The sequence below is a fragment of the Carya illinoinensis genome, chromosome 3 (assembly GCF_018687715.1).
Source record: "Carya illinoinensis cultivar Pawnee chromosome 3, C.illinoinensisPawnee_v1, whole genome shotgun sequence".
NCBI lineage: Eukaryota > Viridiplantae > Streptophyta > Magnoliopsida > Fagales > Juglandaceae > Carya > Carya illinoinensis.
In genome coordinates, this window is record NC_056754.1 from 27180957 (window position 1) to 27204539 (window position 23583).

Consider the following 23583-nt stretch of genomic DNA (forward strand, 5'->3'; position numbering starts at 1 on the left):
AAAGACCTTTAGACTGTTTCTTGATACTGTGCATTATGGTTGCAGATATCTTACTTTGAAAAATGTCCATTCTACCATTCACCCTTCTCTGAAAAATTGAAAAGCTATGTACGGAGTCCCATATTTGGTTACATTGTATCCTTCATTCTTGTGCTGAATCTGTTGGCTGTTATTGTTGAAACAACGGTATGGCTTCTATTTAAATAGAATTTGTGTTTTCCATTTGCTCCTCTGATCAACCATATAAAGTTGATTGAAATATATTTATTTGATTTTTATGATTAAAGTTCAGTCTTTTTATTCTCGTCTAAAGCCACCATTTACGTAATCTAGTGCTGTAAATAAACTTGCATCTTCCCAATGAGGATTTGATTTTTTGATGCAATTTATTGTCAAATCTCATCCTTTGTGACATAAAAGTAAGTTTTTGCCATCACTGCATGTTTGAAATGAAACTGAGTTCAAATGGTTTTCGGTTTTGTCTAACCGGGTTTTCCATTTGGTTATTGATTGGCTTCCCCTACTCCCTTCTTTCACTCCATGCCCAGGGGGCCTCAAATTAGTATTATAAAATCAAAGAATAAGAACATTTATGCTACGAAATGAGAACATATGGGTAATCTTTTGGTATGTTAGCAAATCTCGTAGACAAGACACTGTTTAGTCTAAGTTGTAAATCTAAAGAAGTGTTCAATGCAGCTATATATCACACAGGCTGCATCAAAAAGTGTAAACATCAATGATTTTAAGGTGCAGGAACAATAAAATGGCTCATAAACCTTGGGAATAACCTCAGGAGGTTAGTTTGACCACATTGTACATAGGTTAAATACTAGTGCCAGCGGCTGCGCACTGAAAATTTATCAACCTGCATGTACAACTACTTGACTGCTCACTTACACAGGTCTACTGCAATGCAAAAACTAGAGTTTCCAGCACAGTTTACTTTTTTTTTAACTTTTAAGGATTCTCCATTAATGGGCCCATTCTGTGTCCCAAAACTTGGTATTTTGAATTCTCTCTTTGCCTTTGAGTTATATTGAGCTTAATCAGAAAAAACCATAAGATTTTCAGAAGTGAGGTGAAGAGAGAATTTTTTGTCATGGCTTATTGTGAGCTTGAGAGTTTTTTATCACCTAGGTAGATTTGCTGCTAGATGTCCTTGTAAACCTTAGTATATCAAACCATCATTTTTCAGATAATTCATCAACATATCGGTAGGAGTCTGAAAAATGAGTTTCTAAGGCCCAAGGGGAATTAACATGGTGGAATAAAACCATGCCAAGGATTCAAAAGTGTGGTGTTCGTAAAACAAATATGAAGGATTATGTGACTCAATTAGTGAGCAAGTTGAAACAAGCATAACAAGAAGATCATAATGAATAGAGTTTTAGTGCTAATCTATGTGTTGGTTCTTTAAATCTGTAACCATTCCAAACTTATAAATGCTTCATTGACACATTTGTTGGATTTAAAGCAAGTTTTTAAATTCACCGCTCTCTAGGTCTAGTTTATCCTTAGTATGTCTTCATTCAAAATTTTCAGTACACAATAGAATTCTGAACTTATCTCAACAGCAGCAGCTCACATGATCTTTGCCCAATTTGGGGGTGAAAATTCTATTATTTTTGGAGCCGGATGGAACTGTCAATTTCATTATGGATGTGATGTCGGACATTATTTGAACATGAATATCGTCCATCTATAATTTGGGTTTGATATTTTCAGAATAATCACATGCACTAAGAAATATCAACATAATAATGTGTAATTGTCTTGGCTTAAATGCAGTACCCTCATCATTCTTTGATTTTTAGGATGGTTGGTGCATCTTATATAAAATGAATAGTTTTAGATCAAGCATTGAACTCACTGATTTTCAACAGTAGTATCCTCTAAAGTGTATCATGACTTCTTTTTCAGCCTAGGTTATGAAAAGTTTGCAACTTTAGTTGCCCACGATTGCAGTGATTTTTATCTGCTGAGGATGCGGCAGTGTTGGATAATCCAAAGGATGTCCTGCAATCGCAGACCACACCACAATCAAGCCTTAAGAGAGGAGTGTTTTTCCATGAAACTAAGACGCCTGTTGAGTACTAATTATGCCTTCAATGCCAGATAATTTTTATGGAATGATCTGGAGTCAATATTCAGAATGATGTTTTGCGTGTCAGATTTAGTTACCACAGGAACAGCCATTTGCACCCTCACTATACGTCATTTGTTTTCAGTTTGGGTTTAGATTAAGGAAATTAGTGATATATCTACCATCTGACTTCTGATCTATTTGATTTCGGGTTACAATACGAATGCCCATTCTATTTGCATTAAAATCTGAGAGAGAGAGAGAGAGAGAGAGAGAGAGAGGCCATGCATAGGTTCTAACCATAGGCAAGAGTTTTTTTTTCTTGCATTTAAATAAACAGAATACTTCCCCCTTACAAACAGGGAAAGGGATGAGGAAGTCTTTCTAACCATAGATGCCCTGCTTCTTTCTAGATGAAAGAAAATCTGAAAGAACCAACAATGATATATTTAAATTCCTTTATCAAAGATTTTTATACATAATTGACACTTCATACATGTATTTGGTCCTATAATTGTTTTATTAAAGGTTTGTGCTTTCTTGACTACTGGCTCCTGAACAATTGATTGTCAATTGACTCATTAAAATTGTATCCCGGCTCAATCATTGGTATGGCTAATGTGAGAGATTTATTTATTGCAGCTTGATATTGAAAACAATTCTGCTCAAAAGGTGTGGCAAGAGGTTGAGTTTGTCTTTGGTAAGTGCTTGTTGAGGAGTAACCTATATTCATCTATGCATCTGTGCTGCACTAAAAACTTATGGTATAAAATTGTTTCTGGTGAGCTTCTGAGTTGACGCAAGTCTAGCTTTCTCATATCTAGAGATGTTTAGACAATCAAGTATCCAACATATATTTTTCTCCAGTATCATGGTTGCTGCTAAAATGGTCTAAACTTCCTGAATGATTACTTGTTTCCCCTGTGGAGAATTATGTGCATTTTCATTGGTTTAATAAGCTTTTAGTCATTCAATATATAATCATTCAGTTATTGCCAATGGCCATTTAAGTCTCTGGTAACAGCTTGAAATGATCTCCCAAAGGATTCTTAGTCCAAGCTCTCTCATACCCATGAATATACCCAATGGTAGAGACGTTGAATTGCTGTTTCAATCATCAGTACTAATGCTTGGAACAGATATTTAATGCCTTCCTTGATACCTTGCCAGACACTGAGTGGGGGAGAGCAGGAATTGTGTTATAGTTGAACCAAAACTGTGCTTAGGGGTTTAGTTCATGGCATGGGAGGAAGAGTACACAAACACAAGTGCATAAGCATACTAGCATCCGTAACGATAGAAAAACTTATTATGACACTGTTGTCAGAAGAATTTTAGAGTTATTGATGCATACTGGCAGGAGAATGAATTAAACAAAAGACTCGGGTCCATTTTTTATCCTTTTTAAGATCTCTTCGAGTGTGTTTAGCACTGTCCAGTCAGTCTTCTTCAGTGAAGTCTGTTTTATGATGAGAGTTTCAGGTAGTGTTGGAGTTAGTAGTGATTGAAACTCTTAGAATTTTGCGTACAGCTAATAAACTGAGATCATGATACAAAATATGTCTGAATCGGCCTGTCGTTCCCCTCGTCTGTTTTGTATAAGAGACTCCTTTGGAACTGTTTTGCTTATTAAATCCTTGATCCGTATGAATATGGCCAAGTTACTTAAGCTTTTATCTGATATATTGATACTCAGTTTTTGCTTCTGAAATTAATAGGTCAATTTTTTTTCTTGTTCCACAGGGTGGATATATGTATTCGAAATGGCTCTAAAAGTCTATTCATTTGGATTTGAAAATTATTGGAGGGATGGTCAAAACCGTTTTGATTTTCTCATCACATGGGTAATAGGTAATTGGCTTGGAAGAATATAACCTTTTATCGCACTACTTAATTATTTCTATAACATATTTTTATTTTTGATAAGTTTATTACTTCTACAACATATAACTTTTACAAAGCATGGTGCCAGCTTATGGGGCATCAGAATCAGAATAAGAATAACTGGCCACAGAAAGTCGTAAATGCATTAGGTGTTTTATTTGATTCATGGAAATGTTAATAAATCCACTTCTGCAATCATAATTGGTCCATTCTTTGATTATTTCATATTTAGAATCATTTGAATTTTTTACTTTTGTTATTCTGCAGTTATTGGAGAAACCTTAACTTTTGTGACCCCTGATGGACTAGCATTTTTTTCCAATGGAGAATGGTAGGGATTTTTTTTTTTAATTTTTCTGCGTAGCATGAAATTATTTATTTTCCCTCACTATATTTTTCCTGATTGTTTGCTTTTAAATTTTTTGGTTTAATGTGAAACCTTTTGAAGTTTCTTAGTCTAGTAATGATGAAAAATCATTGGGAGTAGCTTAAGGGTTAGCTGCTAAAACAGTTCCTGTGACTTGTCTTTTGGACAGATTAGTCTCTATACTCTAATTTTGTACTTCTGACTTCCTATGCGGTCAACTTCGATAAAATCAGACATTCCGTTAATAATTTATTAATTATTTGCTAAATGGCATGTCAGCACCAATCGTTAAGTGCTGCATGCCATCTAATAAATAAAAAATTTAATTATGAAAGAAATCAATTAAAAAAATTAGATAGCCTAGGTGGACCTAGGCATGGCTACCTTGATGCCCCAGGCATGGCTTGGGACCTAGGTGTTGGTTTTGATGTGTCTCTCAATGATTGGTACTGACGTGGAGTTTTAAAAGATTATTAATAGATTACTAATGGAAAAACTAATTTGATCAAAGTTGAACGCACAGGAATTAAAAAAAAAAAAAAATTCAAAATTAGAGTAGAGGGACTAAGGTTCTGTTTGGTAAGTGAGATGAGAATTTTGAGTTTTAAGATGAAATATTAAAATATTATATTTTAATATTATTATTGTTTTGGAATTTGAAAAAGTTAAGAAAAAGTTGAATTATTTATTATATTTTGTATGAGGATTTGAGAAAGTTGTAATGATGAGATGAGAATTTTGAGTTTGAGATGAAAATTTTATGGTGTCAAACCAAACCTAATTTTGCAAAAGGCAAACCATAAGGATCATTGTCATATTCAACACTAATTTTAAATGACCTCCCCATTGTCTTCATCAAGTTTCTCTCAGACTAGGATACTTCTCAATGATATTTAGAATTTTTCGGGGTCTTGAGGGGCTTGGAAACACTTAGGAACTCTTGAATGGAAATTGAAAGGAAATGTGACTCTAGTTCCTTTGGAAATGGTAAGATCTTTGGCACAAGAAGAATAGGTTGGTTCGTATCATCTTGACTTGGTTCTGCTTTATCTATTTTTTTACGAAGAATTCTATCATAGAAGTGGTAAAGGTGATATGAAATAGATTAACTGAGGAAAAGGGATAGAGCATCTTCTCATTTCTAAAAATGAAGGATAGCCCCTACCAAGGAGCAGATTGCTTGAATGCAGGAATACTAGCACTCGTGTCATTGGTAATGCTTTTAGCTTAGGATCTGCTGTCAGATTTGGCTGAATAATCCATTTTAGGTGCTTCCTTCTCATTATATAGAAATAATTACAAAGATAAGATTGAGAATTCAAATTTGAATCTCAACAAACTACATCTTTATCTCTATCTAATCTCAACAAACTAAATCTTTATCTCTATCTAAACTAATCTGATTTTATCCTATCTAAATATGTACAAGTTGAATTTAAATACAAGATAACTATTAGAAAACATATCCTATTAGGAGACTGCCACATCTTAAGAAAAGAAAACCCTAGTTTCCTTTGATATCTGCATCATTAGGTGTATTTTTTCTTTTGTATTTCTGGTGTACCTTTTTCCATTTAAATTGCAAGCTTTTATTTTTCATCCTAAAAAAGGTCTTAATGTCTAGCTTTTTAATGTGGATCTTTACCTAGCTAAAGATTGCACTAGAGACAATATTTAAATCGGAAGCAGATGTAGCTGATGAAATCTTGAGTCAGATAGGATGTGACTGGGGCAGGAAAAATGATTTGTACACCTTGAAATCTGGCTGAGAGCGAACTTTGGGAGAAGAATTCAGGCATTCATAGTTGCATCAAAAGCCAATGTCTATGGTTGCCAGTGGGGTTGGTCCAAGACCTTTTAATTTACCAAAACTTGTATGAGTCTGGTTTCAAGCTTTGCTATCTTTGGATCTCATAGTAAAAAGGATGAACATCCTTGATGTCATTCTATTTGTCTATTTAGTTTTTCAGCAACACTAAACAATGTGTTGGCAGAGAGTATGCCTTTAGAGAGGAGAAAATGACTGAAAAGATACACGTGGTTAACTTATATGTTGAAAACGGGTTTATGAAGGTAACCATAATTTTGTTGGGACTAGGTGTAGTTCGATTGAGTTCAGTTTTCTTTGATTGATTTATTCAACAGCACAATTGGAAAGGAATTATACCAGTATCAAGCTTCATTCCATTAATCTGCACATAATTGGTTTCTTCTGATGTTAAAAAATTCTGAAGTTACAAGTTTTAAATGGTACTTCTTGTTAGTTTTCTTAGTTTTGGTCTCAATGCCCTTTCTCTCGGATTTCTTTCATCTATATAGAAAATATATTTACATAGGATGCTCACATAGGAAGGTACATATGTCAACTATTTACAGCAGTCGGTACCTAATTCTACCTAATTTACAACCGCGTCTTCCAGCCTAATGTTACAAAACTAATCCCATAAAATCCTCTCCGTAATTCTCTCGTAACACTTCTATGGTTATAATAGCTAATTAAGCGCTTGCTTACCTATGAATGCATATCAACTATTAAATCTCATCATTCTATGTCAACAGGATTCGCTACCTTCTCCTTGCAAGAATGTTAAGGTTGATAAGGCTACTGATGTATGTTCAGCGTTACCGTGCCTTCATTGCCACTTTCATAACCCTTATACCAAGCTTGATGCCATACCTTGGGACCATATTTTGTGTCCTTTGTATTTATTGTTCTCTTGGTGTGCAGGTAATTCTTTTGCTTGCTTTCAAAGAAAGTAAAAAGATGCCCTTTCTGATGACCTTCTTCATTAATTTGTGCTTCTCTATTGTTGGGATTAAGAAAATTTTATAACCTGTACTGATCCTTTATTTCTTAATTCAATATATTTGGAAATATTAAGTTTATAGTGTCCCAAATCTGCTCTTGGTTATGTATTTTTGCAGTTTTAAAATTAAATACAGTGTAGGTCATCCTTATGTATAATTGATTGTCAATGTGTCAAAGGCTCCAAGGCATCTACATTTTAAAGGTTGAAATTGTGGTCTATCGATTGTTGTTACTTAAAGTGGCATATCTTTTGGACATCTGATGTCTCCTTTATGTTACTGTTACAACATTCTTCCCAATTTGTTCTTTTTTCTATCTGATTTTTAGATCTTTGGTGGAATTGTCAATGATGGAAATGCCAGTTTGGAAGGAACAGAACTTGCTGATGACGAGTATCCTTTATTTACTGAAGGAAGTATTTCCTTGGCTTTGATTCAATCCATCCATCGCATGACTGTGATATCTTTCTGTATGATACTGACAAAAAAGGCTAATTAAGTAATTTTAGGCAATTCTATTAGTTATCGTTATTTAATCTCATTTGGCTTGTTTCTCGTTCCTGCAAAGGTTCTAGTGCCAGAGAGAATGCTGATATCTTCAGTCACTTTAGTTTTCTTGACAAAATCAGTTATTTACTGTTCAATTTCAACGACTATCCAAATGGGATGGTGACACTTTTTAATCTACTAGTTTTGGGAAATTGGCAAATATGGATGCAGGTATGACTGCTGTCTACAAACAATTTATAAGTAGTATATACTATTCTGCGTTATCATCTTTTTCTGATTAGTGAATGGTATTCTAGGTTGAGTTGTTCTCTCATGATGCTTGTTTGCTTGTTCCCATGGAATCTATCAGGGAAATTGACTAACTACTGCCTGTTTCTCTTATATATTTTCACATGTGATCATGAGCATTTGGACTTTTTTTATTCTAATCCATAGTGATGGAAGATTGAGTGGCTTCTTTGTGCGAGAGGTAATGATAGGTTAACAACAATGAAGTACCTACGGCAAATACGTGGATAGGAAGTGTAAAAACTATGAGAGTTTTTTTTGCCATTCATTCCAAAGATTTCACAAATCCAAACCATCAATGCATGCATCTCGAAGCTATGCAGGACCCTAGGGATTCGTGTAGGCACCGCCTAATGTATCCTGTATTCGGTATTACTTGATCTTGTGCCATCAGGCCCAGTACCAAGTCTAGAATCCTTTTGGCTCAGTGAGGTTACTTGGAACAAAAGCATTACCTGATACAGGTTCCTCTAGAGAAATTTTTCACGGTTTGAACCATATGTAGTTCATACAGCTGATATTATGAATTTATAACATGTTTGAGCATTCCTTTGTTTTCAGCAGGTTATCTTCAATTCTGTGCTTTTACTTTTATGGTTTGATTAATTAAAGTGGAATTGTAATTTAGTCTACCCTTGGGTTCATGAATTAATTGTGTTCACCATTTCAGAGCTACAAGGAATTAACCGGAACGTCATGGACACTCGCTTATTTTGTCAGCTTTTACTTAATAACAGTGTTACTGCTCTTGAATTTGGTAAATTTTATTCAATAATACTTCCCTGTTTCATTTACCTTGTCGTTTATGTTATATTATTTTGAAAAGTAATATCCACACCCAGTGAGTTTTGCACTTACTAAAGAGGGAGATGTCATTTGAGCTAAAGCTCATTGGCTTGTAGTCTAAGGCCCTGTTTGGATAAGAAGTTGGTTACTTGGTCCATCTCATCCCATCTTATCTCAACATCCAAACACTACTCAAACACAAATACTTTTCAATTTCTCTTTTTCATACTTTTTCATCTAATCATTACTAATTATTACAACTTTCCCAATCTTTCATATAAAACATAAAACAAAATTCAACTTTTTCAAATCCCAAATAAAAAATAATATTAAAAATATTATATTATAACATTATTTTAACTTTATAATGTATTTATTCAACCTTTTCCCTCTAATTTCCCAAAACCCAATAAAAATTTTAACTCAAACTATTTCACTACTATTCACAAACCATCTCACTATTATTCACAGATTTCTCATTTCATCTCATCCGACCATCCAAACAAGGCCTAACTGTTGCAGAAGCACAATGCCTGCCATTAGTTTGTTTTGTGATTTATTGGGTAGATCAACTTGTTTTTTGAAATGGGTGCTGCAGAATCATATTTTCTGAGCGGACTAAACCAGAAGTTCAAATATATCTTTACTATTATATTTCCTCTAATTTCACCCGGAGGACATTAATTACCTTTCTCTAGGAAATACTATTGAATAGTAGCCTTACATGATTCAACCGAAAACCCTTATAGCTGTTTGTTGGTTTGGTTTGGTTAGATAAGGGTCCCTGGTTCTGATATCCAGATTTTACTCATGATTTTGGACAGGGTCTTTAAGAGTAACTTCCTTTGAATGTTTTTGGGATCTTTGTATTTTGGGAGTATGGAACATGACCACTGTAGCCTTCGCTGCTGTGGGTGTCTTGTCTTTATCTTAATTGTTTTGCTTATTGCAATTCATAAGTAAAATTAAACTTGAAAACTTCTCTTCAATGCAATTTCAGATTATAGCTTTTGTCTTGGAGGCATTCTTTGCTGAAACGGATCTTGAGTTATCAGAAAACTGTAATGAGCAGGACAAGGTTTGTAGTTCTAAACTTTTTATTACAATGGAAAATATACTGCCATGTCCCTCTGTGAAAAACCGATCATGATGCAGATAAATTACTCCCCTTTTACTTAATGTTATCTTAAGAAAATCTTTGATGAATGAATACAGATGCAAATCAAGAAACAAAAATATGGCATGGATGCTGTCTAACTTGTGAATTTTGGGTTTTAATTAACCATCGGACTAATCCTTTTGATGGAAGAGATTCATTCAAAAGTTAAGGGGTTTGAGTTTTAATGCATACAACCAAGGATACTCCTAGGTTTGCCTACTGCTGATTTTCATTATTAATTCACTCTCATGTCAACAGTTATATAATAATGCACGAAATTTGAAGTTTCTTAAAGCTAAAATAGTTTGAAAGGTTGTTGGTTTACAGAATAATGTTGCTCAAAACTTCAATGGTGTTTATAGAGTTATGTTGGTTCAAGATGGAGGTTCTGCTGCAAATTGCTCAGCATCGCCTATGTGTTCTGAAAGTTACCTTGTGTCTAGATATTTTGCTAATCTCTTTGGTAAATCATTTTATGGTGTTAAAGGACACAGTTAAGTGAAATTTCTTTGCATAATAGAAATGTTTAAATCATTTCTATCCGCACAATGTATCATCTCCATTAGAATTGCTTAATGAGTTCTGTTAATTGTACAAGTAATACCGTGAACTTGTCAGTCAAAATGGCTCAAAATTGTTTAAAAATACTTCCCAATTGTACAATTTGTCACTGAAACTTGATTGAATTTTTCCGAGTAGGACTCTACAATTTGTCACTGAAACTTGATTGAATTTTTCCGAGTAGGACTCTTAAATAGTAAGAAAATTCTCGAGCAGCAACAGATTTAGCAATAAGAATATTCACTAATTTGTTTCTTGTAGTAGTTTTCTTTCCCCTTATAGTGGTGTCTAATATTTTCTCTCACCTGATTTTATTGTTCTAGCAAAATGGTTTCAAATTTTAATTATTATTTTTTTGCATTCTCAAACTAGGAAGTGGATGGAGGAAAGGGGCGCCGACGATCTGTGGGGTACCTATGCTAACTAGTTGTCACTCTAGAAAGCTCACATTTACTTTTATTTTGGATGTTAAAGATAACCTGGTCTCATTTTTTTGGTTTGGTGCAGCACAAAATCACGAAGCCAAAGGGTTGATGCTCTTCTTCATCATATGTTGAGTGCAGAGCTCGAACAACCTGAGTCTTCTAATCCATAGGTTGGCATCATTCCAATTTTCATAACTGAATTATACCTAATGATATTGTTGTGAATCATAGAGAGAACACAAACAAGAGGGAAAAACCATTTGTTCATGCTTGTGTTTATTCATAAATATTCCACTATATATGCTAAACATACAACTTATCGGGAAAAAAAAAAAAAAATTGCTAAACATACAATTGGGGAGATGGTCTCATAACCAACTCCATAAGTTTGACTGTAAACCTTAGCGACCAAGCGTGCTTTCAGATGTTCCACATAACCATTAGGATGGAATTTGACTTTATACACCCATTTACAGCCGATAGGTTGTTTACTAGGTAGTAGTGGAACAAGAACCATGTCCCATTATGGTGAATGGCATCCATTTCATTCTTCATAGTTGTCCTCCACACCGGAGCATCCTAGACTATTTTAGGAACAAAATGCTTTGAAAGTTGAGAAGTAAAACATGAGAATGAAGGAGATAAGGCATGACAAGAGACAAACTGGCTAATTGGATATTGAGAAACGTAAGAATGAGTACCTTTTCTGAGAGCAATAGGCTAAGAATCTGAAGTACTAGGTTACTTAGGATCTGAAGATGGAGATGAGATTGGTGGAGGCATGGGAGCCAATGGCCATGAGCAACGCAAATAAACCTGTAAGGGAACAATGTAAGGTGCTGGAAACTAGTGGTGAAGAGTGGGTGAGGGTGAGAAGGAAGGGTAATGGTAGAAGATCACGCTTGCCAATTGAAGATGTGTGTGAGAAATAGGGTATGGACTCAAAAGAATGTGACGTCAACGTAGTGAAGTAGCATCTAAGAACGAGATTGTAGCATTGATATCATTTTTGAGTCTGGGAATAACCAACAAAATACATTTGGTAGCACGTGGATCAAGTTTATCAAAACCTGAGCCAACGTTATAAACTTAACAAACACACACAAAAATTTTTTGGAGGAAGAGAAAATGGAGGAGATGTAGGGAACAAAAGAGAGAAAGGATAGGCACCATTGAGGACTGATGAAGGTATGCGGTTAATAAGGTGACAAGTAGTAAGGACTCCATCACTCCAAAAACTTTTAGGAACATACATGCATGTGAAGAAAAAGTTAGGTTACATCTAAAAAATGACGGTTTTTACTTTCAGCCACATCGTTTTGTTGGGGGTATAAGAACATGAGGTTTGATTGACAATTCTTTTATTACTTAAGTAGCAAAAGAATTAGATTGATATTCTTTAACATTGTTATAACGCAAAACTTGAAATTTCTATTCAAATTGGATTTTAATTTCTTTCTGAAATATTTAGAATATGGAAAAAAATTAAGATCATGCCTTCATCAGAAACAACCATGTCATACGAGAATAATCATTCACAAATGTAACAAAATACTAAAACTTATTTGATTCAATATTGATTGGTTCCCATACATCAGTGAATCAATTCAAAAGGGACTCAAGGCATGATTATCAACCCGAGGTACAAAAGACACATGATGGTCTTTGCTAAGTTGACACGCTTAAGAGGGAAGAAAGATACATTTCCAAGATTCCTAATTTGACATTTCAAAAGGGAAATGGAAGGGTGAGGAAGGCGAAAATGCCATCAAAAGCAGATGATGATAAGGATGTGAGAGCTCGAGTGGGTGAATGCTTGAAATCAATATAATACGCTTACTACCTTCATGGTCCATACCAGTCTTCTTGCATTGTGATCATGAAAGATACATAAAGAGGGGTAAAAACTTACTGAATATTTGAGATTTTGAGTAATCTTACTAATAGATAACAAATTAAAAGGAAATATGGGAGCATATAAAAAAGGATATAAAGTCGGTAAGCATAGTGGATTCAACGTTTGCAACTTTAACGAGAGAACTATTAGCAAGAGGAACACTCTTTGGAGATATTACATTATTTAAATTTGATAAGGAATAGGTTAAAGCGGTCATATGTTCTTTAGTTCCTGAATTGATGATCCATGGATCTTGAGTGGATAAGAGAATACATGCAAAAGTTGTATCTAATCAAGCAAGAGTAGCCGTGGAAGATGAAGGAACCCACGTGCGAGACAAAAGCTGAGCATACTCATCCCTTGGTATGGTGTATCATATTTGAATCTGGAGGTGGATTGGAGATAGCTGATGGTGAGCTAGTATCTTGACAAATGACCTGATTAGTGGACCCAGGTGGTCTACCATGTAAATCCGAACAATAGTCTACCAAGTGATTACTGCAACCACAATGGGTACACTTATGAGAGTCATGGCCTCGAGTGCAAGCACCCTTGATGTTATAGCCCCCAGGTGCACCTTTACCGTCGTAACCTTCACACCCAACAGGAGGAACATTGTGATTCCTATTAGAGGCAACTAAGGCAGATCTCTCACTAGTCTGATAAAAAACAACTGAGATCGATGTCCAAACAATGTGGCATATTGAAGTAGAGAGAACATATCATGAAATCAGAGAAGCTATGGACTAGCCAAAATTTGGGAACGGACAAACTCATATTCTGGCTTCAAGCCAACAAGGAACTGAACAACATTGAAGTCTTCACGTTATTGTTGCATACGTGAAACATTAGAAGTAATAGGTTGATACATTTTGAGCTCTTTACATATACTCATCACTTGAACCGATATGTATCAAGTTAAAACTGATATGAACCGACCAATATTGAATCCAAACCAGTATGAAACCTGTATGTACCAGTACGGATGGCCTTGTACCAGATCTAATCTGAAACTCGGATTTAATTTATCTTAAACTAGAATAAGTGGGCTATGGGTTACCTTATTTTTGTTACAAAACAGGTGCTATTCAAGATAGGAGCAGACACCCTCAACCCAAGGCTGAATATCTAAGCACCGTCACCAAACACGCCCTCAGTTTCAATATTATTGGCAAAGGTGGCACTACTGGCAACCTCTGGCGACGGGAAAGTCACCGGATAGTACAGAAGATCGTGAGCTCAAATCTGGCAGCCATTACCTCATATGATGCTGGAAACAACGTCAACCCAAGTGTTGCGCTAGAAAAATCCGTTCCAACCACACCCAACGGCACCGTTGCACCACCAATCGCCACAGAAAGTGTTGCGGCAACCACAATTGACCCATACCAACTGAAAACTGACGGTGTCAAACAACCACCACCCGGAAGAAACTCAGTTTGTTTCTTTTCTTTTTCTTTCTGATATATGCAATCAAACGGACAAAATCAAATGGAATCAGCAACAATCTAGAAAGCACACTCTGATACCATGTTGTAAAACATGGTGAGAACACAAACAAGAGGAAAAAGCCATTTATTCAAACTTGTGTTTATTCATTATGTTTCCATAAACATACAATTGACGATTATAATCTCATATTATAATCTCATGTATTATACTTATTATAATAATGCCCTCTAATAGATATAATTTATTAAAAAATATTTGATGGCTTTGTGAGACTATTAAAAAGAAGGGTTAAATACTAAAATAATTACCGTGGTTTGCCTTTTGGATATATTAGCCCATATTCTCTAATTTTTAACATTTTACTCACTAGACTTTCAACTTTGATCAATCAACCCCCCCTTTTTTTACTTACTAGACTTTCAACTTTGAAAGATTTTATTCCCAAGAAATAGGCATAAGCCCAAGTACATATGACGTATACAAAGGAAATACCTACTACTTTCCAAGAACTAAAACAGAAACTGGAAAATGTCTTCCGTTACAAAAACTTTAGCCCACATTCTCAAAGCACTAAAGAAGAAATCCCTAAGATCTCTCAATGATCGTTCTTTGTTTTTGAAGCATCTCTCATTCCTTTCAAGCCATAGACACCACATGAGACAAGAAGGAATCATCTTCCAAACATGAACAACATTCTTACTACCCTTCAAACCTTTCCACCCTACTAATAAATCCACCACTTCCTTGGGCATTATCCAAAAAAAAAAACCAGCTCAATTCAAAACCTCATTCCACAAGAATCTAGCCACTTCACAATGAAGAAAGAGGTGATTTACATAGTCTCCATCCTTCTTACACAACACACCAATTAGCAATGAACATACCTCTTATTCTAAGATTTTTAGTAGTCAACATATGTGGTACAAATCAATCCACTATCCAACTTCTCTTTTATGAAGTGTCTATCCACTTCAATGTGCTTTGTTCTATCATGTTGAACAGGATTGTGAGCAATGTTGATGGCCAACTTCTTGTCACAAAATAATTCCATTGGTCCTTCCCATCTCATTCTAAGGTCTTCTAGAATTATCTTGAGCCATAATAATTCGAACACACCTTGAGCCATCGCCCTAAATTTTGCCTCTGCACTTGATCTAGCAACCACATTCTGCTTCTTACTCCTTCAGATGACAAGATTGCCTCAAAGGAAAGTATAGTAACCTATGGTAGACCTCCTATCAATTGGTGAGCCTGCATAATTAGCATCGGTGTATGCTTCAAGAATCAATTTGGCGTTTCTTCTAAAAAGAATTCCCTTGCCAGGATTGGCCTTTAGGTAATGTAGTACACAGTACACTTCCTGTAGGTGAACTTCTCTCGGGCTGTGGATAAATTGACTAACCACACTCATGGCATATGCAATGTTTGGCCGTGTGTGAGCAAGTTATAAGAGTTTTCCTACTAGTTTTTGGTACATTTCCTTTTCTACAGCTGGATCTTCATTTGCCTCTCCAAGTTTGTGGTTTGGCTCGATCGGTGTGGAGACAGGTTTACATGCCAACTTTCCTGTCTCTCATAAAAGACCAGTTACATATTTTTGTTGTGAAATAAAGATGCTTTTCTTGGAATGAGCTACTTCAATTCCCAGAAAATACTTTAGTCTTCCAAGTTTTTTTTTTTTTCAAATTCTCTTACAAGACACTTTCTCAAGGCTTCCTTCTCCTTCTCATCTTAGCCACTGGAGCAAATGCTTCCTGATACTCAACACCATAGGTTTGTGTGTATCCTTTTGCCACTAGTTTGGCCTTGTTTCTCTCCAAGGAACCATCTGACTTTTACTTCACTGTAACCACCCACTTGCGTCCCACAACTTTCTTCCTGGGTGGTAAATCTGTAATTTCCCATGTCTGATTTTTCTTTAGTGCCCGCATCTTTTCATTCATAGCATTTCTCCAATTCTCATTAGATAATGCCTCAGATAAAGTATTAGGAATAGGAATGGTATTTAAGCTAACTAGAAAACTCCTATGTGATTGTGAGAATTTTCTAAATCACACAAACTTTGATAAAGGGTACAATGAGTGTTTAGTGCATTCTCTTGTGCCTTTCCTAATAGCAATAGGAAGATCATGATCATAAGTTGATGGAGGAGAAATATCGGGACTTACCTCATTCTCAAGAAATGGAGTTGAAGCTTGAATTTGCTTAGGATTAGGGTCCAAATATCTTCATCTTGAGTAAAAGTGCACAAATCTTCTAGAGTCACGAAATTCATCATTATCTATCATAGTTTGAGATGGTTCAACAGGTACGGAAGTGGATTGGACATATTCATGGGCTGTGGGAGTGGATTGGACAAATTTAGGGGTTGAGTTTGAGGTTTGAGGAATTGAAGGATTCGATGGTAAGTCAAGTAAAAACAAATCTCTGTCCTTATGTTCAATGAATGACGAGGGCTCCCCTTGAAGATAATGCTGAGTGAAGTATGATTGTTGCTCCTCAAATGTGACATCAATAGAAACAAAGAACTTCCTGGTAGGTGAATGATAACACTTGTACCCCTTTTGGGTTAATGAATACCCCACAAAAACACACTTAATTTCTCTTGGATCCAGTTTTCCTCTTTGATGGCTATGAATATGAACAAAGGCCGTGCAACCAAAAATTCGTGGAATGAGATGATTTGTTATTCTTAGATTGGGATAAAACTGAGAAAGTGTCTCCATTGGTGTTTTAAACCCTAGCACCCTTGATGGCAGTCGGTATATGATATATGTAGCTATGAGTACAGCCTTCCCCCATAAGTTTTTGTAACATTTTGATGGAAAAGGAAGGCTTGGGTTGTGGCTAGCAAATGACCATTCTTCCTCAGAAATGCCATTTTGCTGTGGGGTATTAATGCAAGAGGATTCATGGATAATACCTTCTTTTTGGAAGTAAGGAAATAAGATACGATTGAAATAATCTCGTGCATTATCCGATCTAAATTTTTTATTTTAACACCAAACTGGTTTTGAACTATGTTATGAAAATTTGGGAGCACACTGCTTACATCAGATTTGGTTTTGAGGAGAAAGATCCAAGAGACTCTAGTGCAATCATCGATAAAAGAGAGAAACCATCGTGAACCTGAAACATTTGGAACTGTGGAGGGCCCCATATATCACTATGAATCAAATCAAATGGAACTGAACTTCTCTCATTACTTATTGGAAAGAGTACATGTTTATGTTTTGCAAACTTACATACATCACAGAAAAAAGGTTTAGAATTCAGCCCTTTAAACAATGAAGGAAACATAGTTTTTAAAACTCCAAATGATGGGTGCCCTAGTCTAAAATGATGAAGCCAAATGGTGTTCTATTGGATGATGATAACAGTGACAAAGATAATTTATTCCTGACAATATTTGGTAATAGTAGAGCCTGTCCTTTTCCCTAGCAAATCCAATCCTCTTCCCCGAATCCTGGTCCTGAAATACACAGTATGAGGGATAGAAAACCACATTGCAGTTAATATCATGAGTTTGTTTTTTGGATAGATACTAGGTTGGTGGATAATTTGGGGACATGAAGAACATTTTTTAGGATAAGAGATGGATTGACACGGATATCCCCTAGACCAGCTACTGTAGTGAGAGAACCATCGGCAATGACTATTTTTTGATTGCTTGGGTATGGGGTATAAGTGTTAAAATGTAGTGAAGAGTGAATCATATGATTCGTGGCTCCTAAGTCAATAACCCATAGATTCCTAATAGGTTCATATGAGACATTTAATCCTTGAGAAATAGAGAACTCGCCTGAGAGTGCAAGAGAACATGCATACACCAGTAGGCTTCTCCAATGATCCCAAAAGTCCCCTAAATTTCTCGATCTCTTCTTTATTGAGCTGAACCAGATTTTGGGAATTTTCTTGATGTTGCTGATTTGTGGGTTGAGTCGTGGTGAAGTAGGCTTGATTTGGATTCCTTTGTTGTCCTCCTTGGTAACCCCATTCTTTGCTTGGTGGTTTGCCATTCAACTTCCAACAATTTTTTTTAGTATGCTGTGGTTTCTTGCAATAAGTGCACCAGAGGGCATCTTTGTTATCTCGTCTCGAGTATCTCAATGGATCTCTCTTCACGTTCTCTTGTATTGGTTGCTGCTCTGTTTTAGTCACCATGGCTGAACCTTCCAGAACTTGGGGTTCCAACATAACGCCCCTGCAACCTTCCTCAGCACAAATCAGAGAGAGAGAGTCTCATTGATAGATGGTACCTCTTCTTTGCCGAGAATTTGGACCCTGGCCTAATCAAATTCTACGTTAAAGTCCTGCGAGGAAGTCGTAGACTCGATCCTTCTCAATAAAACTTTTTAAGATGGCAGCATCTGGTGCACATTTAGTCTCTATGCACCGGTAATGATCAAGTTCCTGCCACAGATTTTTCAGCGAGTTGGTATATTCGGTTACAGTTTTACTGCCTTGTCTAGTTGCACTGGTCTTGACCTTGATCTTGTATACTTGAGCTGCATCACGGGCCTTCGAGTACGTCTGTCAAACTGCATCCCAGATTTCTTTGGCTGAGGATGAAAACATAAAAGTGTCACTAATCTCCGGGTTCATCGAATTCCATGATCTTGGAATCTGCTTCATCCCATGCATCGTACTATGGATCTCCTTCCTTCAGTTCAGTCCCTAGGAGATGGCTAAGCTTTCCCTTTCCCTTCAAATAGGTTCGAATAAATTGGGACCACTTCAAGTAGTTCTTTTCGTTCAGCCTATATGCTGCTTGAATGTTTTGCAGGTCACCAAATGACTGATGTGAAAAGGTGTCCTCAGATTGTGCCATAGTATTGGATACTTTGATTTCAGTCATTGATTCATGGCAATGAAGGCCAAGAATCCAAGAAAAGAGCCTAAAGCTCTGATACCATGTGGGAAAAAAATGAATCAATTGTATTGATTTGATTGTAGCCTTTACACGGACTATATATATGCGATTACATGGCTGATTTACAGAGCTAATTACAAGGAAAATAAAATAGGAAACTTTCCTTCCTAAAACAGGTTTCGGGAAGTCAAAGATACATATATATAAGTTTCCTAATATACCAAAGATTGAGGGAATCAATTATCTATTTTCCAACATCCCCTGATCTCCTAGGGAAATGAGTGAGATTAAAATCCCCACCAAGGTAAATTCCACCATCCACAAACACCCGACATCTCATCCCATAATAAAATCCTACTACAATCCACAGTAGGACCATATACTCTAGCAAATGCCCATTCAAATCCATCCTCAAGACTCTTAGAATGACAAGCCACCAAGAATTCCCCCACAAAATGATCCCTCAACTCCATCACCCTCCTATTCTACATTATTATAATTCCACCCGAAGCCCCATTGGACACCAACTCTACCCATCCCACACTACTACAATTCCACAAACTCTGAACAATAGCCTAATTCACAAATTTCAGTTTAGTTTCTTGAAGGCAAATCACATCCACCCTCCAATTTTGAAACCAATTTTTTCACCCGAAGACGTTTTCGAGGATCATTAAGATCCCTAACATTCCAAGAAATAATCTTTGGCTTCATCTGGAATCCATCACAGCCCTTTTCTTTCCCTTGTTCCTAAGAACACTTCCTCCCTTCCGTTTACTGAGCACGACAACCTTTTGAATTCCATCTCCTTCTTTAAAGCAGATCTGGCCAACGAAGGCTGACCAGCCTCAATAGCAATCGGTAAAGCTCTAAACTGTTCCTCAAACCCATCACAAGACACACCCACACACTTTAATCTCATCCACCTTTCTCAACACCCAGTCTGAAGATTCTGCATCCCACTCAATATCAGGGAAAACAGAACAAAGAGGAACTGGAGAAAATTCCTCTGTTGGATTGCACGAAAGTCCAAACACACCCTCCTCATCCTTTGAACAGCAAACAGGACACTTTGCATCACAAAAAAAGTTATTCTCGGAAAAAGTATCTCCATTCTTCAACAAACCAACAGCATTAATAGCTTGATTTTCCACTCCCTCATTCATAACCACCTCATCCACCATATTTACACCTTCCTCCCTTATTTCTCCCTTACTTGTCTGAGAGAGTTGAACAGGCAGAACTTCTATATTCCTGCCCTGCTTCTTACTCGACCCTCCCATTTTCCATCCAGAAACCGAAGGTGATAGCACATCATCAGTCTCCATCTGACTTCCCACCCTCACGGGCCCTCCTAGACACGTTTCCTCCACCATCGAAACACTCTTTGATGAAGAAACCTTACAAAGCTTTGATCTCAGACCATCTCGTACACTGACAGGTTCCCCACGCTTCCAAAAACTCCTGAGAAGACGTTGCCGTCGAAGTTGTCATCGCCGGAGTACACCCATTCTGCTCGATTTCCCTCGTCGCACCTTTCTGTGCAGACACAACCACCAACAGCTCTGTCGAACAGCTGAAACTGGCATCTTTCTCTTCTATCGGACTGAGAGCTCTCAAATCCGCCCTCTCCTCCGAGCCCTTCCTCGTTGACATACTCCCGGTAGGGGAGATGTACGAAACGACGGCGCTGCTGATGGGTTGGCCCGACGCTTCAAAACTCCCTTATGCTAATACATTTTTTTGAGAGACTACCTACAGGATGTAGGTTTCAACCAATAAGAACAAATCTGTCCACAGGCAAACCACATGGACTATTATAGTATTCAATCCTCAAAATAAAAAAAAACCTACATCCTGTTGTCCATTGAATTTAAAGTCAGATCTTTACAATTTCTCACAGTAGCTTTTGGCAATTTAAATTTAAAGACTATACCTCCTTCCCAGAATCGCATGGATGCTGTGATAAATCTTATAGAATTTTATTTTCTTTAGTGTTTGCTAGCCCTTGCAATTGCTAAGCTGACATTCTCTGTCTTGTTGAACTATAGATATTTCCCCCTCTTTGCGATCTTTATTGATTTGTGAAGCAAAAATTAAAGAGGTGCTGGAACTGACTTCTCGTGGTGAAAAGGAGCAATGTAATAGCTTCAAGCAGTGTGCCATGCACACGCCAAAGAGACCCTTTTTCATGGAATTTGTATGGGACGAGGAATACATATATAGATGCTACTAATTTTTCAGTCTGGTTGAAGTCTGTGAGTATGCATATTTTATGTTCTCCCATAGCACTACCAATACAGTTTTTGTTAGATTTGTATTTGTTATCGTAGCCCTATTGGTGGCACGTGAAAATTAACGGACGGATGTTGGAACATTTATCAGCGGAAGAATGTCTCATAATTTCTCATAATTTCTAGAATAGTCTGCTTTAATATTTGATTGAAGTTAAATTTTCTGTTCACTTCCAACTCTCCTTCCTCTTTTTTTTTTTTTGTCATTTTCTTAATGTGATGAGATTCCTTTTTACCAGTTTTTGGAATATGTTCTTCCTCCCCCCACCCTTCTTTCAAACAATGAAAAGACAAGCCTTTAAAAAAAAAAGAAGACCTGAGGGAAGAGGTGGGGAAAAGAAAAAGAAAAAATTAAAATCATATGAAGCCATTTGCTGAAGCGAAATGATTTTATTTGTGATTGTATAAGATATGCTCTACGGCATCTTAATATTGTGGATGGGTCGTTTTTGCATCTGAATAGAGCCCCAATTGATCGACATTTCACTTGCTTTGAAAGCCATTCACAATCAACGAATGGTCCCTTTGACTAACATCATCTAAAACTATTTTCTTTTGGTTGCCTAGGTACATAAAGTGGGGCCGTCATAACGGAATTCGAGCTAGAATAAAAATAAAAATCTCGGCCAAAGCACTCGTTTATAGAAGTTATATAGCAGCATTGAAGATAGAAAAATCTTTATATAAAAGGTTTTTGTGAAAAATGTAGGATTTATAGAAAATCTATATATATAGGATTTGTAAAAGATGCATGAACAAACAACCAGAAATAAAAATAATACCAACAAATACAAGTAGCATGTCTAAATTACCAAGGGTTTTCTAGTATGGCGCTTTGAAAACTCAAGAGTCGAGACAATTAGCTCTTGAAAGAGTCAGAAAGGGGAGAGCATGGAAGGGAACGTTGATGTGGAAAGGACCGTAGCGAGGCGATTTTGATGCTGCAATCTGAAGCATTCATGTATATTGGTCAATAGTTGTTGCTAGAGCTCTTCTGGAATTGAGGGTTACTTGATTAATTTATCGCCGGAATCATTAGTTGGTCAACGTGTGAGCTCAATGCGCCCTGGCAAAGGTATGTTGGCTCACAAGCCTCGCAAAGTGGCAACTAGAAAAATAGGGGTTGCCGACTTGTAGGGAGTATGGAGGGGCTACACATGTAACAAAATGGTGGTTGAATCTTCGGCGTAGTTGGTGGAAAACCAGTGAGTAAAGTGGGAACAAGGAGATCCTTCCCCATCCCTAAAGCGCCATCAAAGGCAAAGCAGAAGAACCTCTTGTGAGAGAGCTCTTGGAAGTGGAGAGGAGCTTCTGATAGGTCCCAAACTCACGTAATATGCAAATAAATAAATGGGTTTCTCTTCGGGTGAGAAAGTACCGCAAAGTTCTGGAAAACAATTGATTACCTTTTTCTCATTGATATCTTTCGGCTGCTTTAAATAAGCCAAGCCATGTACAAGGAAAACGAAATAAATGGAAAGCTGGAAACAAGGAAACTTGCTAACTAATAACTGAACTACAATGCACGTAAAACAGAGTATAAAACAGAGCATGCAAATACATAAAAATAGAATAAAACTAACGGAAATAAAAGTAACGTAAAACACGTAAAACTCTCAACTATCCATTCCACTTCTGCACGTTAAGCCACGACCCAGTCCATCTAGTGTACTCCTCATTCTTCACGTGGCCATAACTTCTTCCACTACGTCCCACCTTCCTATCTGCATGCCGCATAGCTTGTTACGTCCAACGTTATCCCAATATTTGGAATTTTGGCTTAAGGGACTTACGTGACTTATCAGCTTCCCCCCCTATACGGCTAAAAGTTGAGAACAGAGAAGGAGCTGTACGGGTTGAGAGAGACTAGGGAGCCAAAAACTAAGAGTTTTGTATGAACGCCAGTGGACTCGAACAGCCTTTATTTTAACAAGCATATGCTCCTAAAAAGGCTTGTAATCTTCTTGTTTTTCAATGCACTTTAGTCCAACAAAGAAATCTAAATCATCGGAAGAGGGAAGACTGGGTATTTTGAAGTGTGGTGTTTAGTGCATGCTATAGCTGAATGTGGTGCTACGGATGTTGTCTGCTAATATGCTCTACTTCGCTTTGTTACCAGTATTCTAATATTTACTACATTATCTATTTAGCTTCGTCATGTTGTGCTATGCTATGAATTATTGGTTATAGCTT

General features: G+C 36.7%; 1 protein-coding gene across 7 annotated transcripts in view; it reads left to right on the forward strand.

The window, feature by feature from the left end:
- The window catches only part of LOC122303998 (two pore calcium channel protein 1A-like), a 47906-nt gene extending 26357 nt beyond the window's left edge, over positions 1–21549 (forward strand). Inside the window, exons 13-25 of one of the 7 annotated variants that reach the window (XR_006240885.1) lie at positions 46–186; positions 2729–2786; positions 3830–3937; positions 4238–4301; positions 6897–7065; positions 7474–7538; positions 7775–7865; positions 8614–8700; positions 9730–9807; positions 10822–10859; positions 10957–11044; positions 13853–14316; positions 21148–21549. Coding sequence is in view for 2 of the 7 variants with exons in the window: in XM_043116004.1 (XP_042971938.1) it covers positions 46–186; positions 2729–2786; positions 3830–3937; positions 4238–4301; positions 6897–7065; positions 7474–7538; positions 7775–7865; positions 8614–8700; positions 9730–9807; positions 10822–10859; positions 10957–11044 (987 nt within the window). In the remaining 5 variants the exon portion in view is untranslated. The remainder of the gene's footprint in view (positions 1–45; positions 187–2728; positions 2787–3829; positions 3938–4237; positions 4302–6896; positions 7066–7473; positions 7539–7774; positions 7866–8613; positions 8701–9729; positions 9808–10821; positions 10860–10956; positions 11045–13852; positions 14317–21147) is intronic. The other 6 variants (XR_006240884.1, XR_006240887.1, XM_043116004.1 and 3 more) reach the window with 6 other exon arrangements.
- The last annotated feature ends 2034 nt before the right edge of the window (positions 21550–23583 follow it).